At 53.0% G+C, this 15,381-nt stretch overlaps 1 protein-coding gene across 4 annotated transcripts; it reads right to left on the bottom strand.

The window, feature by feature from the left end:
- Positions 1 to 140: 140 nt before the first annotated feature.
- On the bottom strand, positions 141 to 14,480 carry ZSWIM8 (zinc finger SWIM-type containing 8). Of its 4 annotated transcripts, none has more exons than XM_042908103.1 (26): positions 13,776 to 14,480; positions 11,276 to 11,429; positions 10,945 to 11,039; positions 10,596 to 10,768; positions 10,313 to 10,420; positions 10,116 to 10,197; positions 9,861 to 9,981; positions 9,420 to 9,621; positions 9,098 to 9,273; positions 7,731 to 8,724; positions 6,840 to 6,971; positions 6,524 to 6,703; positions 6,229 to 6,412; positions 5,921 to 6,019; positions 5,240 to 5,364; positions 4,573 to 4,813; positions 4,315 to 4,473; positions 3,989 to 4,217; positions 3,530 to 3,819; positions 3,163 to 3,386; positions 2,156 to 2,644; positions 1,742 to 1,925; positions 1,461 to 1,637; positions 1,173 to 1,292; positions 739 to 849; positions 141 to 618 (listed from the first exon to the last, which is right to left on the bottom strand). In XM_042908103.1, the coding sequence occupies exons 1-26, from the start codon at positions 13,981 to 13,983 to the stop codon at positions 158 to 160; spliced, it is 5,718 nt and encodes a 1,905-aa protein (XP_042764037.1). In that variant the 5' UTR covers positions 13,984 to 14,480; the 3' UTR covers positions 141 to 157. The 4 variants fall into 4 exon arrangements, with proteins under 4 accessions (XP_042764037.1, XP_042764038.1, XP_042764039.1 ...); XM_042908104.1 differs by having other exon boundaries at positions 1,766 to 1,925; positions 13,776 to 14,479; XM_042908105.1 differs by having other exon boundaries at positions 322 to 618; positions 739 to 917; positions 13,776 to 14,479.
- Positions 14,481 to 15,381: the final 901 nt, after the last annotated feature.

The raw sequence follows: 15,381 nt of genomic DNA, 5'->3' as shown, positions 1-15,381 counted from the left end.
TAAACATCCTTATTTTTCTGTTTTGTCTGCCTCACTGGAGTGGGAGAAACTTAGAATAAAGGAAGTATCAGTCTTTTCCCCCACCCCGGTTCAAAGTTCATCTGCACATGGAGGGAAAGAAGGCAAAGGCCCAGGCAGACTAGAGTAAAAAAGGAGTTTATATATTTATAAATGCCAAATAAATACCAGAGGCCACCCAATGCCCCCTCCCAGATAGGGCTGTCTCCCCCAACCCTAGGCTTCTAGGGTTTGAGACATCTTGGCCCCAAGCTACAGCCCAAGAGCAGCTGCCAGTCTGGGCTACCAGAGAACTGAGTGGGGATGATCTGTCCAGCCAAGATTCACTCCCTCTGTGTGAGGGGCCCCCATAGCCACAGGCCTGTATCCCTGTATAGGACCCTAGAGGGGCCAGACTCATGGGGAGAAGGTGGTCATCTCGAGTGAGACCCGCTGCCACAGCTCCTTGGTCTGTTTGCTGCGCTTGAGGTTCTGCAGGATGTCGTTGAACTGCATCATGCCCATGGGTGTCAGACAGAAGGCGCTGCGGGCACTGCGGATTGCATTCACAAAGTCGTCGTAGTCGGCAGGGGTCAGGTGAATCAAACGGTGGTGAATGTACTGGAAGAGGATGAGCCACTAAGCACAGAACCAGGCCCGTCCTCCCTAGCATGCGGGGTAATCGGTTCCATGCCTGCCCAGGAGGTGCTCCACCCTACTCCATACTTCCAGGGTTGTCACCTGCATGTATGCCTGCTGGCAGCGCTGCACCAGTTGGTGGAAGGCCGGGGCACGCAGGTGGTTGTGGGCATGAGCAGGGCTCAGCCGCTGCAGCGTCTCCATGACGATCTCCTGCAGCACAAACGGGCTCAGCACCCCCTTGGCTGCCCCCACACAGAACTGGTGCACGTAGTTCACTCCTGGGGGGCAGGGGGAGGGGCATGAGACGGGGGTGGCCACCTCTGCCCTAGGGACCCAACTTTTATCTCTCAGCTCTGGCCTGGCAGAGAGCCTCCCTCCACCCCAGGAGCTGAGGTAACCCCCCACCCCCCGCGCACGCACACATACCCGACCAAGGCCTCAACTCTGAGCAAGAGCTAGGAAGGAGGTCTGGGACAGGAAGGTGGGGAAAGTGGGTGGGGGCGGACAATGGTCCTGGGGAGGGGAGGTGTTACCCAGCTTTGCTGCCAGCCCCAGCAACCATTTGACATCATCAGTGTAGGGGGGGGAGCGGGAGAAGTTGTTGGGGTGATCATTGTGTGCCCGGCGACCCAGCATCTCCAGTGCCAGCATTCCTGGGAGAAAAGGGTGGGCACATAGTGAAGGTACATCCTTTTCACCCTGCACCTCAATCTGGTACATCGGACCCCACAACAAACAAAGTAAGAGCCGTGGGGAGGGAGGCATCACTAAAGAGCCTCTGGCACAACTGCAGGTGGGGGCACAAAAAAAAGACTTCTCACCAACACGGTAGGCAGCGTGCAGGTGGTGTAGGCTGTGTGGGTTGACAGGCTGACTGTGGGTCTCCTCCTCGGGTGGTGGAAACCCTCCGCTCACCAGAGGACTGGGCTGTGTAGTCAGAGCAGGCAACGAGGCACCCTGGATGGCTGGAAACGTGGATGCTGGATGGACACTGCTCACTGAGGGTGGGATGAAAGCTATATGAGGAATTCACAGCCCAAAGAGGGATGGAGAGGGTTCCTCCCCCCATCTCCCCTGCCCAGTGTACCTCCCCTCCATTCACCTGTTCCCTGTCCCCACAACTCACAGGCCACACTGGTGGGCAGTGGGAGCCCTGGCTCTGTGTGGTAGGGATGTACTGTGATGGGTGCCATGGAAGGGACGGGGAAAGACACAGCAGTGGCAGCAAGTGAGGGGGGAGTCACTGAGTAAGGGTACTGAGCCCCCAAGAAGGCAGGATGCACACCCTAGAGACAGGGAAAAGAGTAGGAAATTATATTAAGATGTGGTTCTCCCCCTTCATCCCACAAGTGGGTATCCCTACATTTCTTATCTTGGTTGGCCTGAGTACCCCCAGACCCCCACCACCTCACCAAGACAGTCCTATTATTCTCCCAGAGTACCCCACACTCCAACCCCACATGAACTCCTAATGTTCTCCCACGTGCCCAACCCCCCAACAAAACACTGGTCTCACCTGTGGGTATGCAGAGCTGGGCACAGGGAAAACGGCAGGCCGGGGCATATGAGGCATTGGGTGGGCAGGGTGAGCTGGGTGGGTGAGGTATTGAGGGCTGCAGGGCAGGTGGGGCTGTAGAGCAGTGTAGGGGTGCAGGCCAGGGGAATGACCATGCCCCAGTCCTGGACCTGGATATAAACTGGACCCCACTGAGATGACTGGCACCACTGTGGCTGCTGCTGTCACTGCTGCTGCTGCCACTGTAACCGGCTCAGTGCCTGGGCCCCCCCTGCCCTCAGGCAGCCCCCGCCCAGCCTCCCCAGCTGCCCTGATCCCACTGGCACTACAGCTTGTAGCCCCTTCACGGGCTGTGGATGAGCCACCTGCTGTTTGCTCATATAGCCAGAACCACTGGTGAGCAACCTCAAACAACACTTCAGGGTATACACCCCCACCCTTAGCCGCTTCTTCCACTGCCATGCAGGCCTTCTCCAACATCAGGTTATCCTGGAAGGAAGGGGCACAGAAGTTAAGGGGAGGGGCTTTACTCAAGCATGGTTGTAAATGACATTCCAACATCTCCCTCTGAGTTGGCTGGTTCCCAGGGAGGCATCAGAGGTCAGAGTCAGAGCAATGAATGCCTCACACACTGAACAAACACTTGGTGACCAGTTCCAAACTACTTACAGTCCCAGTTCCAAACTAACCTAGCCACTCCCTCCCATCCAGTTCCCACTATCTCCCCAAGGCCTTCCCCAAGTATTCCAACCTGGTGACCACCTTGGTCCCTAACCTATAGATCTCCATTTCCTTATCTATAAAACAGGAATAATCCTAACCTCAGAGTCGTAAGGCAAAAGAAGTAATGGATGTGAAAGTGCATTAATATGTCAAGTGTCACCATAATAGCACAAACTAGAAAATTCGTGAACTTTAAGATTTGGAAATCGAGCTGGGCTGTTAGTTTTCCCCATGTCCCTTCCTAGATACCTGAAAGCAAGTCCCCAGATTGCCCCTAGAAATACCTGCTCCTTGCACTGCACCAGGGCCCGCTGGATCTCATTGGGGTTCAATGCATGGGCATGAGGCAGGCAGCTTAGGGCTAACTCCGCTGCTGCCCTCACCATATTGGAGTCTCGTGCCCGTGATGCCCTGTCAGCCAGGGATGCAACCTCAGGGGGCGTCAGGTGTCCATCCCAGCATTCTACCAGTATAGTCAGGGCTGCACTACCAATCTCCATTGCCTGACCTTCAAGGAAAGGAGCAAAAAAAAAAAGGGGGGGGGGTGGTTAGTATGGTGTCTTCTGTCAGATCAGTAACTCCACAAGGATAAGACTCTCATTTCTATCAATTAATCCCCAACCCATTCCCAAATCAAGATACTGGGTTTACCTGTAATCCAGGAAACGTGCGAAGAATAAGTACGTGAGAGCCAGTTGGGAGAAACAAAGTTGTGCAGGCCAAGGGCATAAAGCCCAATCTCGAAGGCGCAAAGGTGCAGGTTGCGGTGAGGACCCTGATGGCCCCCTGAGGAAGATGGATGTGTGAAAATGGAAGTGCTGCTGTTGCCCCCTGCCTTGATCAGCACCGTCTTCGCCAGTTCGAAGTAGAAGTGTGCAGCTGCCTCTGATGGCTGATTGGGTACATGAGGGGCATGACTCTCGGGACGGCGGCCCTTGTACCTGAGGGGGCAATGGGGTAGGGACGGGGATTGGGGTTTCTCTGAAATGGGTGTCCAGGTAGGCAGAAAAGAGCAGGATAAGTGGTGTCGCTGGGGGGACAATAGTTGGATTACACCAGGGATGTGACTCTGAGGGTGGGCCAGATGAGAGGAGTATTTCTTCCACTGACCTGCCAACTTCAACGGTCTTTGCCCGGGCCCCTCCACTGGCACTGGCCCGGCGACTTCCACTGGAGGATGAGGAGCCCAGAGAGTCCGAGGAAGAGCTGCTAATGCTGTCACTGTCCTGTCCTCGGCCCCAGGAGGTGGGGGCCCAGCCCCCTCGAAGTGGCCTCCGGCTTAAGGTGGGAGAACTATCCGATGTTGTTTCAGGGGCACTGCTGTCAATGCTGGCCATGCCTAACTCCCCAAGACAAATCAGTCTCAGAAGCTAGAAGTTACAGAATTCACACTTCAGGAAATCCCTCCCTCCATGTCATCCCACAGGCTGTCATACCTGTGTGTTTCTTCTTAGGCCGCCCTGGGGAGCCCCAACCCCGTCCATTGTAGCCTCCACGACTGCCAAGTGCCAGGCGGCTGGGAACCTTCCCTTCCGCCCTTGGGGTCAAAGCTGCCTCAGATGGGAGGCCCTCACAGGGAGAATGTGGGGAACTTTCTAGGTGGGGAAAATAGGACATTGGGATAAGCCAAGGAAAGGGGACCCCAACATGAATCCATACCATTCATCCCCCCCTGCCCAGTGCCCCCACCTCACCAGGCACATTCTTCTCTGTGAAGCCCTCAGTGGGGCCTGGCCCAGCCCCTGCCACATTCCCTGGCTGAGGAGGCCCTGCAGAGCCCGGGGTCAGGGGTTGCAGGGCGCCTGGGGCAGATGGGCCCCCATGCTTTGAAGGAGACCTCTGGCTGGCTGTGGCTGGGCGGCTGGATGAGTAGAATGAACTCAGTGTCTGGGGCTTATGCGTCTGGCTCTCTCGGTCCAAGAGTTTGTCTAAGATCTGAAGAAGAGAGAAGCAGTGACAGGATGCCCTTTATATCCTCACTTCTATTTCTATTACCTTACTTTCTCTTTGAAACAGCTTAATACTACCTCTTCGGGAAGCCTTCCCCAGTCACAACCATAGGAGAACCTCCTGGATGATAGGCACCGGCTTACATATCTTGATATCCTAACACTTAACACAGGACTGACTAAATTGATATTCAGTAAATATTGAAATAAATGAGTAACTGCTTCTTTTCTTTCATCCCCTGCCCAAGCACTCCTACGAGAACCATTGGTCTTATTCTTTATCAGGTGTCCCCAAGATTTTCCACTTATCCCCTATGGGCAGTATAGCCCTTTCCTCATTGGACTGCAATCCTCTGAGAAAGGGTAAAATTTTGCTCTCTGCCTGTCAAAATCCTAGTACTTCAGTCCCTACCTTTTTGAGCTTGGCTTGATCATCCTTGTAAGTGATCATTAGTGCCAGTGCCAGGTCACCCTTCTCCCGACGTGTGCCTTCACACAGGAGGGGATGCTCTGCCTCGCTCACTGTTGTCTTCATACCTGTGAGAAGAAGGCTCTCATAGGGACTGAGAATGGCCATAACTCCCAAGACAGCAAAAGTGAACAGGCCAGGGCTGCCCAGCCACCAGCATATGTGAGATAAGGAGTTCTCCTGGTCCAACCCACATCCCCCGTGGAAGGTCCCAATTGCCTATTACATCCGGCCTTAGCTCTGATCTGCTTTTTAAGACCTTCATAATTGGCCCACTCTACCTTCATGGCATACCCATCACTTCAAGGAAGTTTGACTCCTTGCCCTCATTAAGACTTGATGGTCCCTGTCTTTATTCATGGTGTTTTGTCCCCTTACCAAAAACTTAACTGATCTTTTGACCTACATTCCGTATTCTATACCCTTCCTGAATCCTTTTCTTACATTTTGTGTGCCATAGCACACCTTTTGTCCCTAAATTCTTGACTGTACTACCTGGTTCAAACATGTCACATTCTGGCTGTCCCACTACCATACCACCCCTTCAAACAGGGACCATGTCTCATGCCCTTCAAGGCCTGGGCCAACTAGCTCACAGAAGTGCTCAAGATACTCCAGACTCACCTAAGGCAGCAACTGCTGCTTCAAATCCCAGCTCCTCATCCCCAGGCATCTCGTTGTTCCAGTTACGACTTGGTGGCCGGGAACCCGTGGGAGAAACCACTGGATGAAAGGTGGAATAAGTCAGGCAGAAAGAAGTGTCACTGGAAAGAATGAAATGTAGGCAACCCAAGACCCTCATCATTCCAGACCACTCATGAAGTTGCCTGATGGGTCCTAAGGATAATTCAGAGCCTTGGGCCTCTTGGTTTCTCCTTAGAGAAAACTACTCCTACCCAAGATCCCCACTCGAGTAGAGTCATGCACCATACCTGGAGCACAGAGAACGTCAAAGATGAAACTGGCCAGCATGAGAGGCAAAACGGGCCGATAGTCACAGAGTGTCCCCTCCCGAAGCTCCTCTGCCCGGCACCGCATGGTACTCATCTCACTTGGACCCAGAGGAATCTTCTTGAGCAGGGCAGCCACCTCAGACTCCTGGTATGCCAGCTTCACCTAAGAATACAGGAAGAAGCTCAGACCCCTAACACTTCAGTAGAGATCAAGCTGTAAGTCTCTGAGGAGTCTCTGAGGAGACTGCAGTACAAGGCTGATGGAACCTCCGACCTCCAAGGCCTTGGTAGAAGCTGGGGGCCGCTGTAGCTCCAAGGCAAACATGCCAACTCGGAAGGCCAGGTTGTGGTGCTCTGGGCGTTCACTTAGCACTGTCAACAGGAAAGCTGCCTTCGTCAGGGTGTTGGTAGCCACCCAGGTCTGACGGCTCGTAGATACCTTGTTCTTCTTGCCCTAAAGAGGGGAAGTACAAGGAAGCAGACATATGAGTCTGACTCATCTTGGTGGAGTGAGGAGGCTCTCACTTGGGGTGGGGCATAGAAGAGGGTTAGCAATAAATGGGGGGAGAGGGGAATGGGGGGTCTCTCACCTTGGCAGGGGGCGGCTCTACCTTGAGGTCAGGTGGGTTGGCTAGCAGGTCCTGGGCAAGCTCCACAGTGAGGCGGGAGGCCTCACTGCTGTAGCCGTGCGCATGCAGGGCCTCAGCACAGGCAAACAATATCTGGAGAGGACGGGCACCACACAGGTTGAAGCCCCAACTTCCAGGGGCAGGACACCATATTCATACTCAAGCAGCAAACATCCCATGAGTACCTGCTATATGCTAGGCCCTATGCTGGTCCTGGGTATACCACAGGAACTCATAGTCTGATTAGAGAAACAGACACACAAACACACAAACCAGCATGAAGCCAGCTACCACTGGGAAAGACCAAGAGGGGCATAAATGAGTAAGATACTTCACTGGGACCTAGGGCAAAGGGGCAAGCTCAGGGAAGACTTCCTAGAGGAAGTGATCTCTAAGATACCTGAGACCTGCAGAAAGAACAGAAGCTAGCCAGGAAAGGTGAGGGAAGAAGATTCTAGGCAGACAGGCCAATCTGTGCAAATGTAAGGATGCGAGAGAGAGCATGGCAAGCTAGAGGAATGGTTCGACTGACTGTAGTAGAAAGGGCAGAATGCCTAGATGAGGCTGAAAAAGCATACAAAGATCAGACCAAGTGAGGCCTCACAGGTCATGCCAAGGGCAGTGGGAAACCACTGAAGACTTTTAAGCAGCAGAGGGACACAATCAGACATTTCAGGAATATCAATATGGAAGCAGTGAAAAGAATGGACTGTAGGCAGGGAGTCCAGACAGGAGCCGCTAAAGGCTTCTAACAGCCTCACTACAGTCCTGACATTCCCAATTAGAGCTAGATGGCCCCTCTCCCAGCTGTAGCGAAAGAGCACCCTCAGTGTCCCCTCAGAGTCCCCTCACCTCCATGCGGCTCTCCTGTTCCAGTGGCTTCAGCCCAGCAAACAGGTCGTGCTCCTCCCCAGCCCCGCCCTCAGCCTTCTCTTCCTCGCCTCCAGCCCCATCCTGGGCATTCAGATAATATGCCTGGTAGTCATCATCCTCCTCTCCAACTGCAGTGGCTGCCTCTTTGGTTTTGGGGAGCCCATTGCCACTCTCATCTGTGGAAGGGAGGTCATCCCGGGTACAGACCTCCCCAGGCAGTAGGCCATGGGGGCCAGCAGAGGCTGTGGGAGGCTCAGGCCCTTCTGAGAAGTACACACCACCATCTTCTTCATAAGTATCTGGGGGTTCAGGAAGGAAGGTGGAAGGACCACGGGAGCCACCAGGAGGAGGGCAGGGTGGCGGGCTCTCAGGGAATCCACCAAAGGTGCTGGCCTCTGCACCGAGGGCCAGGCTGCTGTCATCCAGGCTCATCTCAGCCAGATCCGGCTCCAGGGAGCTGTCTTCGCTGCTCAGCCGTCGCTTGCTCCCACCGCCTGCTGATCCCTTGCCCCCAATGCCAGCCCCACCCAGTGCCTTGGCTTTGCCCCCACCTGGACCCATCTTATGCAGAGACTTATCTCCCCCCTCAGCAGAGAGGCGGCGGGGACCCCGCTGCGATGAGGGGACCCCCTCACCCAATCCCTTGCGCTTGGCCCCAGGCTCCTTGGGCCGCACAGCTGGCTCAGAAGGAAGAGATCGGGGCCGCTCCCGGGATTCCTCCAGGCCCCCAGATCGGGAGGCACCTGGCCGAGGGGGCAGGGCTCGGGCCCAGCACAGTGCCAACTTCCGGTCGGTGCCACTGTAGGTGACACCAGGGAGTGGATAGGCCTCTTCCCAGTTGAAGTAGCAGGCCTCCACCGCTGGCCGGAAGCCAGGGAAGAGCCGCTCCAGGGTCTTTTTGTGCTGTCCCCGCTTCACATTCTCAATCACCTTCAGTTGCCACTGGCGTAGCTGGGCACACAATTCCCGGCGGCTGTGGGAACAAAGTTGGGGGAGGTTGCTGGGGGGCTACATTCTGCTCTGAGAAGGGATGGAAGGAGATAGAGCAGGCATAACCCCCAGAAGGAGGGTACAGGAAGGGACCCAGGGAAGAACTTCTTGAGCCAGCTCATACACATCACTCCAATACTCAGGTATTTGGGAAAGTGGGAGCTATTTAAGGGAGGAAAGGAAGAGAGCTTCTCAGAAAAAGGACGCCTAAATCACTGGTAACCTTAACGCTCAGTACCTCCCATTTCCCTAGGACTAGAAGAATAGTACGTTTCTATGTGCACATGATATGAGGCCTTGGACTGTCCTGGGCTGGCCCAATATCCGTGCTGTGATGAGCCTAGGGGGAGACTCACCGCTGGGGGCTGAGTGCAGGGTCCAAAACAGCTAGCCTCCACAGTGTGACCATCTCATCACACATGCTGGCACATGCATGGGCCGCTACCTCTGACTGCCCATTGCTACGGCCCGTGTGTCCGCTGGCGCTGCTGTGTGAGGCTGAGGTGCGCACGCTGTACCACCAACCTGTTATCTGGAAACAGAGAGCTCTGAGATGCACCTAATAGTTTGGAGAAAGGAAGAGCAGCCCTCCCCAGTGTCCCTGTCAGCAAGAGGTAAATGAAGTTAAGGGAAGGAGAAAATGAACCACAGTGGGGCTACCCAACTCTGGAGGGTTACCTGTTCATAGGTGAGGCATTGGTCAGTGAGGATTTCCAACAAAGGGGCAGCATTGCTGTCTCTCCGTTTGAACATCTCCCGCACAATGCTAAGTAGGTTCCAGACACCCTCTGGCTCGCGGCCCCTCAGAGGGCGCAGCAGACATGCCCATTCAGCAGCAGCTGGAGGCTCCGTGGAAGACAGATACATGGAGTTCACATCACTGTGAAGGTAATGGAGTGGAAAATGATTACTCTGAGATGGGGCTGCATACGACAGGTGAAAGTGCACCAGGGCTTTGACACAAAAGAGGCCCTGACCCAAAATACAGAGTGTAGGAGACAAAAGATGTCTGAGACAAAAATTTTTGAGGCACAGGTATTAACAGAGCAAAGGATCGATTAACAGCCTGAGGGTTGTTCCCTTCCACCACAGACACAGACATAGAGAGATCCAATTTACCTGAAGACCACAGGCGAGGGTCCACAGAACTTGTGTAGTGTCTTCTTGATGTTATCAGTGAGTGTTGACTCATCCAAATACCATGTACTCTGGTCAGAGGCAGAGGGCCCTGCTGTGGGGTCTGGGGATGATAGGTAGTCAGTTACATAGAGATAGGGGCCTGGATTCACCTGACAACAGCAAGCTTTTAGTAAGTGGTGCTCTGCACCACCAGCTTTCTTCCTTCCGACTGCCCTTCCTTCTCTCCACACTCACCCGGGGCTCCACACACTGTATTGATGGCTGTTGACTGGGAAGAGAGGAGTTCATCCAGAAGACGCTGGGCCGTGGGGAGGATCTGAGGGGGAAAGGGACAAAGGCATAAGTGACCCAAGTTGGCCTTGGACTAACATGAAGACTAATATGCAGTCCTGGAGCTTAGAGTTGGAGAAGGGTGTCCCAACCTCACTCACCTGCTGAGGGAGCTCACTGATGAGGTACTGAGCAAACTTCTGCAGCTGGTCCCTCTGCAGCCGAGACAGGGACTCTGAGACTGGGGCACGCAAGCAGACTGCAGAAGCCTGAAGGAGAAACAGAGAGAAACAGAACAAGCTGGAAAAGGTTTGCTGACACTGGAGCAAGGGAAAGACAGGCAGATTAAGGGAGGCGAGGAGGCTCACATTGTGGCCAGGCATGCAGCAGAGAAGGGGGGGATGGAGCGTAGGATAGGGCCAGGATAAATTGGGAGGGCCTCACGTTGTGGATGCGGAAGAGACAGAGTGCCACGACGTGAGTGCACCATTTGGCCCCAGCCCCACAGGTGCAGCTGCAGGAAGTGACCCGGCAGCGGTCAAACATCACAGCCACGTTGTAGGCCCCTTTGGGGGGGACCATCTGAGGTGGCACCACTGTAGCACTCAGGTGGAACCCTGGGGAGAAACATGGGTATGGTCAGGGAGAGCCATCAAGACATAATTCTCTGCCCTCAACCCTGGCCCTGCAGTTATTCCGACAACCTGCTCCAGCTTCTTGCAGTAGGTCCTTAATTCATAACACAGGGGATGGGCAGAGCAGGGGGTGCCACAGGGCATGATGGGACCCTTACCTATCTGCAGTGGGTCTTTCACAGCCCTCATGCGGAACAGCTGGTCCCCTCGCTGGAACTCATCGGCACTGCCATTGGCCAGGCACGAATACAGCCTGGGAGTGAAGAAGAGGACACAGCCACAACTCAGCAAATAACCTGTCAGAGACCATAATGCCCTGGACACGCTCTCCCCAGTGTCACTCCCTCTTGGGGAAAATCCCAGGCACTCCTCCCCTTGTCTTCTTCTTACCACAACCCCAAACACAGTAGCTCCTTTGTTCTGGAGGAAACCCAGCACACAGTGTGGAATATCAGGACCCACTCCCCACCATCAGTCCTTTAGCCTCACCGGATATCCTCTTCATTCTCAGGGAAGCTCCAAAAAGCAATTCGGAGCTGTAGCTGCTCAGGCACTGGGGGATAAACTTTCTCCACCACTTCAAATGGGATATGAAATGCCACCTGCTTTGCTGAGAGCTCCACCAATGGGATCACAAGTCCATCTTTGGAAACAAAGGTTTAGGTGAGGGTAAAGAGAAGGGGAAATGAAAAGGGTCATGATTACCTGGCACCAATGCCAGCGCCTAACATCTTGGGCCCCACCTTCACTATGAAAGAAAAGGGAGATCTGGATGAAAAACCAAGGGACCCTCCTGTTAGGATACATTAACTCTTAAGATTTCATCTGGGGGAGGGCAGCTAACCAACTGCAGCCCATAACTTGCTACCTAAGGTCTAGAACAGAAGATACCACAGATATCCCAGAAACTCCTGGCCAAACAGGTGTGTTCCAGGATCCTAGCAAGCAACCCTCTCACATGGCTTGGCATCTAATTTCCCTTACACCTAGCACTTTAGATTTATATTACATTGTTAATGTCTCTCCCCTGACATTCTCTTCTCCAACTGCTTTTTACTATCCCTTTTTCTCTAGATTATTCTAGGCCTCTAACTAAGGAGAGGAGACAGGCCAGAGCCCAAAGGAGTTAAGAGAGGGACCTCCAGTAGCAAGAGAGGCTGCATGTCCCTTGGCACACCTGATCCTTGGCTTCCTACAATTGGAAGCCTGGGAAGGGGGATGGGGAGGAAGATGGGTTATCCCAAGGGAACCTAGCTGCTGCTCCTGAAAACACCTGGAGTAGGATGGAGTTACCACTCAAGGTTTCCCCCACTTTTAATCAATAAATGGTGAGGGGCGCCCAGGTGGCTTAGTCGGTTACACGTCTCTTAGTTTCAGCTCAGGTCAAGATTTTCGTGGTTCGTGAGTTCGAGCCCCACATAGGCTCTGCACTGACAGCATGATGCCTGCTTGGGATTCTTTCTCTCCTCTCTCCACCCCTTCCCTGCTTGCTCTCTCTCTCTCTCTCAAAAATAAATAAATTTTTTAAAAGGTGAAACGCGACAGACTGCATACATATCTCACCAAATTGCTAGTCAAATTAGAAGACAGATCAGAAAATCATGGAGCTGAAAGAAACCTCTTTTTTTAAAAAAAAAGTTAATCTCCTTATTTTACAAGTGAGAGACTGAGAGTACCCCGAGATGGCAGCGGGTTTGGGGAATGACATGCTTTTCTAGATTTTAACCTATTCAGGAAGATACCAGTATGTTGAAAATTTTCACCGACATTACTTCAGTTACTTCCCTCAAAGTGAAGGAGCTCTAAGCCCCAAGGCTACCCACACATGCAAATGTGAAAAAGCAAAGAGACCACAGAAGACCCACAGTGAAACTGCCTATGATCTTTGTGCATGTGTAGGTGTATGTGCACAGAACATATGCTACCTCTCCAACTGAAGTTGAACACTACCACTCCTAACAAGTGACATATGTACACTTTTCTTTGTCCCAAAAGGGTGCTAGAAATCTCTGCAGGGAAGTTTGGAAAACGGGAGTTTGGAATGGCCGGAGTACAATCACAATCCCAACTGCTGAAAAAGGTCAGCTTGCATTGAGGCCCAGAACAAAAACTGTGCCATGAGGAAGGCAGGGAAAGGATGTGGTAAGTCTTGAGCCTGTGGAGCTTCACTTATCATCACTCTTCCCTCAATCCCCTTTAATAAAAGCAAAATTATTCACAGCACTAATCAGTTAATTCACTGAAAGACCCCAGGATGAAAGAAACTCACAGCACAAAGCAGGAAGAGCATTTCATAAGGAGACTCCAGAGACAGTTTCCTACACTCTTCCCCAGGCCCCAGATGATAGAAATCTAAGGCTCTAATCCAGTGGTCCCAGCTTCTGACAGCTGTTCAATATGGACAAGAAACAAGCCTCTGATTTGAACCTATGTGACTATGGAATCTCCAGTTCACCTCCACTTTCCTATGAGTGGAATCCCTTCTTGGTGTAGCCAGAATCAGAGATCATCATCACCCCTAACAAGAAGCTCCCAATGCACTTTGCAATGGGGGTGACACGCCTCAAGTGGTCCCTTCTTCACAATCCACTCCCTACCCTCCTTCTCTTCTATTTTCTGGCTTGCCGCGGGCTTAACTAGGTAAGTATTCCCAAGTCAGAGGAGTTTTTTCTTCTATTCCATTACTAAGGCAAATGAACCACAAAAAAAATCTACTTTCTGTCGCTAATCGTATCCAACCCAGAATTTCCCAGCCATCACTCCAACACACACACACACACACACACACACACACACACACACACACACACACACAAACACACGCTGATGTGGAGAAGCCAACCCCAGGAAGACTGGAAAAGCGAGTCCAGAAGTCCGTTCCAAGCTGCTCGGGACAGCTCGCGGTCCGGGACAGCTCCCGAGCGGGGACAGCTCCCCAGCAAGGCCTGAGCAGAGCCAGCCCGTTCCCTTCCCCCCAGCTCACCCTTACCTCGCATTCTGGTACCGCCACTGCCACCTCCGCCACCGCCGCCAGTGGGGGAATTGGGCCCCGCTGACTGTTTGCGCCATCCCCGCCAGTTCTGGCAGAGACTCTCGGCCTCGGAGATGAAGGAACAGAGCGAATCCTCCTCAAAGCGGTCCGAATCTTCGAATGAAAAGCGCTCTCCGTCCTCCCACTCCGCGAACATCAGCTCCATGGGGCCTGCACCCCCCGGGGCCGGGTCCCCCCCCGCGGATCCGGGGCCTGGGCCGCCGGCCGGGGGCTGAGGGGAGGCCCGGGGCCTGAGGGGCGAGCCGGGGCTGGGGGTGGCCGGGGCGCTCAGGGCGGCCGTGCCGGACGAGGATCTCAAGCCTGGAAGGGATATGGGACCGGGCCTCGCCCAACTGCGAGGTGCGAACGGGGATCGTGGCCAGTATCCGAGACTCTGGGCCCGGACGAAGCGCTCGGCAGCCGGGGCCTCTCCGCGGCTGCGGCGCCGCCTCCCCCATCAGCTGATCTGAACTTCCGGCCGCGCCGGCCACCACCACTTCCGCCTCACGCGCTTGGGAACCAGACCCGGTACCGGCAGATGTAGAGGACCCGTTTGTTTAATTGCTACATTTCCTGCCTCTTTTTTCTCGAAGCCACCCCAGATACTGTAAGAGGGAACCGACTACCAGCGATACATGAAATGACTACAAATCCCAGCAATAACTCGGCGTCCATAATGTCCCCAAGGAATAAACAGCAGCCATGAATGCCGGGAATCGTAGGCTGTCAAGCGGTACACAGGACAACTGGGTGGAGTCATTGTCTCAACTCCGGATAGGCCCTGGGGCCGCATCACCTTCTGGGAGTTGTAGTCCAGAAGCCTGCATTCCATTAGATTTTTTTCTAAGATCTGATCAGGAAAGCACCTTGAAAAGAATGCATTTGATTTCGGGAAATGGTTGTACTGTTTTGTCAGTGAGTCCTTTGAATCCAGGAGTTTAGCCTTTTTTTGTGGTACGGACACCTTGGCAGCCTGGTGAAGTCCCTGGACCTCCTTCTCAGATTGTTTATAAATGCACAAAATATATAACTTACAAAGGAAATGAATTATATTGAAATACGATTATCAAAATATTAACAAATTTGTAACGTAGTAATACTGCTTTATTTACACATTAAGTAAAGTCCAGCAGCAAGGGTAACTACCATAATTTTGAAGCTAGTGATGGGTATAAAGGATATTGAGGTACCTGCAACCTACTATATGAAAATATTATAATCTCATATAGGTATTGCTAATTGATACTGTGGTTTGTTTTCCATGGTCCTAACTGAAATGCTAAATTTCAGTTGTGGTTAAAGATAAAAAATTTTTCCCATCCACGTCCACAGACCTCCTACTGAGAATCTATTGACCCTAGGTTAAGAACTCCTAAGTCCGGTCCAAAGTGCCTAGGTATTGAGCTTCTTCCTGTAACTAAAAGCCTCAGCTTTCAGAACAAGGCAACTGCCCAGTGCTCTACCCATGAGGTCTGAGGACTATTGGAAGAAGTAGCTGTGTGGGTCAGGGAGGCAAGACCACTTCTTTATCTTAATAATTATCCCACTGGAGCCTTAGAAACCC

The sequence above is a fragment of the Panthera leo genome, chromosome D2 (assembly GCF_018350215.1).
Source record: "Panthera leo isolate Ple1 chromosome D2, P.leo_Ple1_pat1.1, whole genome shotgun sequence".
Taxonomy (NCBI): Eukaryota; Metazoa; Chordata; class Mammalia; order Carnivora; family Felidae; genus Panthera; species Panthera leo.
The sequence above is the reverse complement of the archived record's forward strand: the minus strand, read 5'-3'. Positions and strand labels throughout refer to the sequence as shown.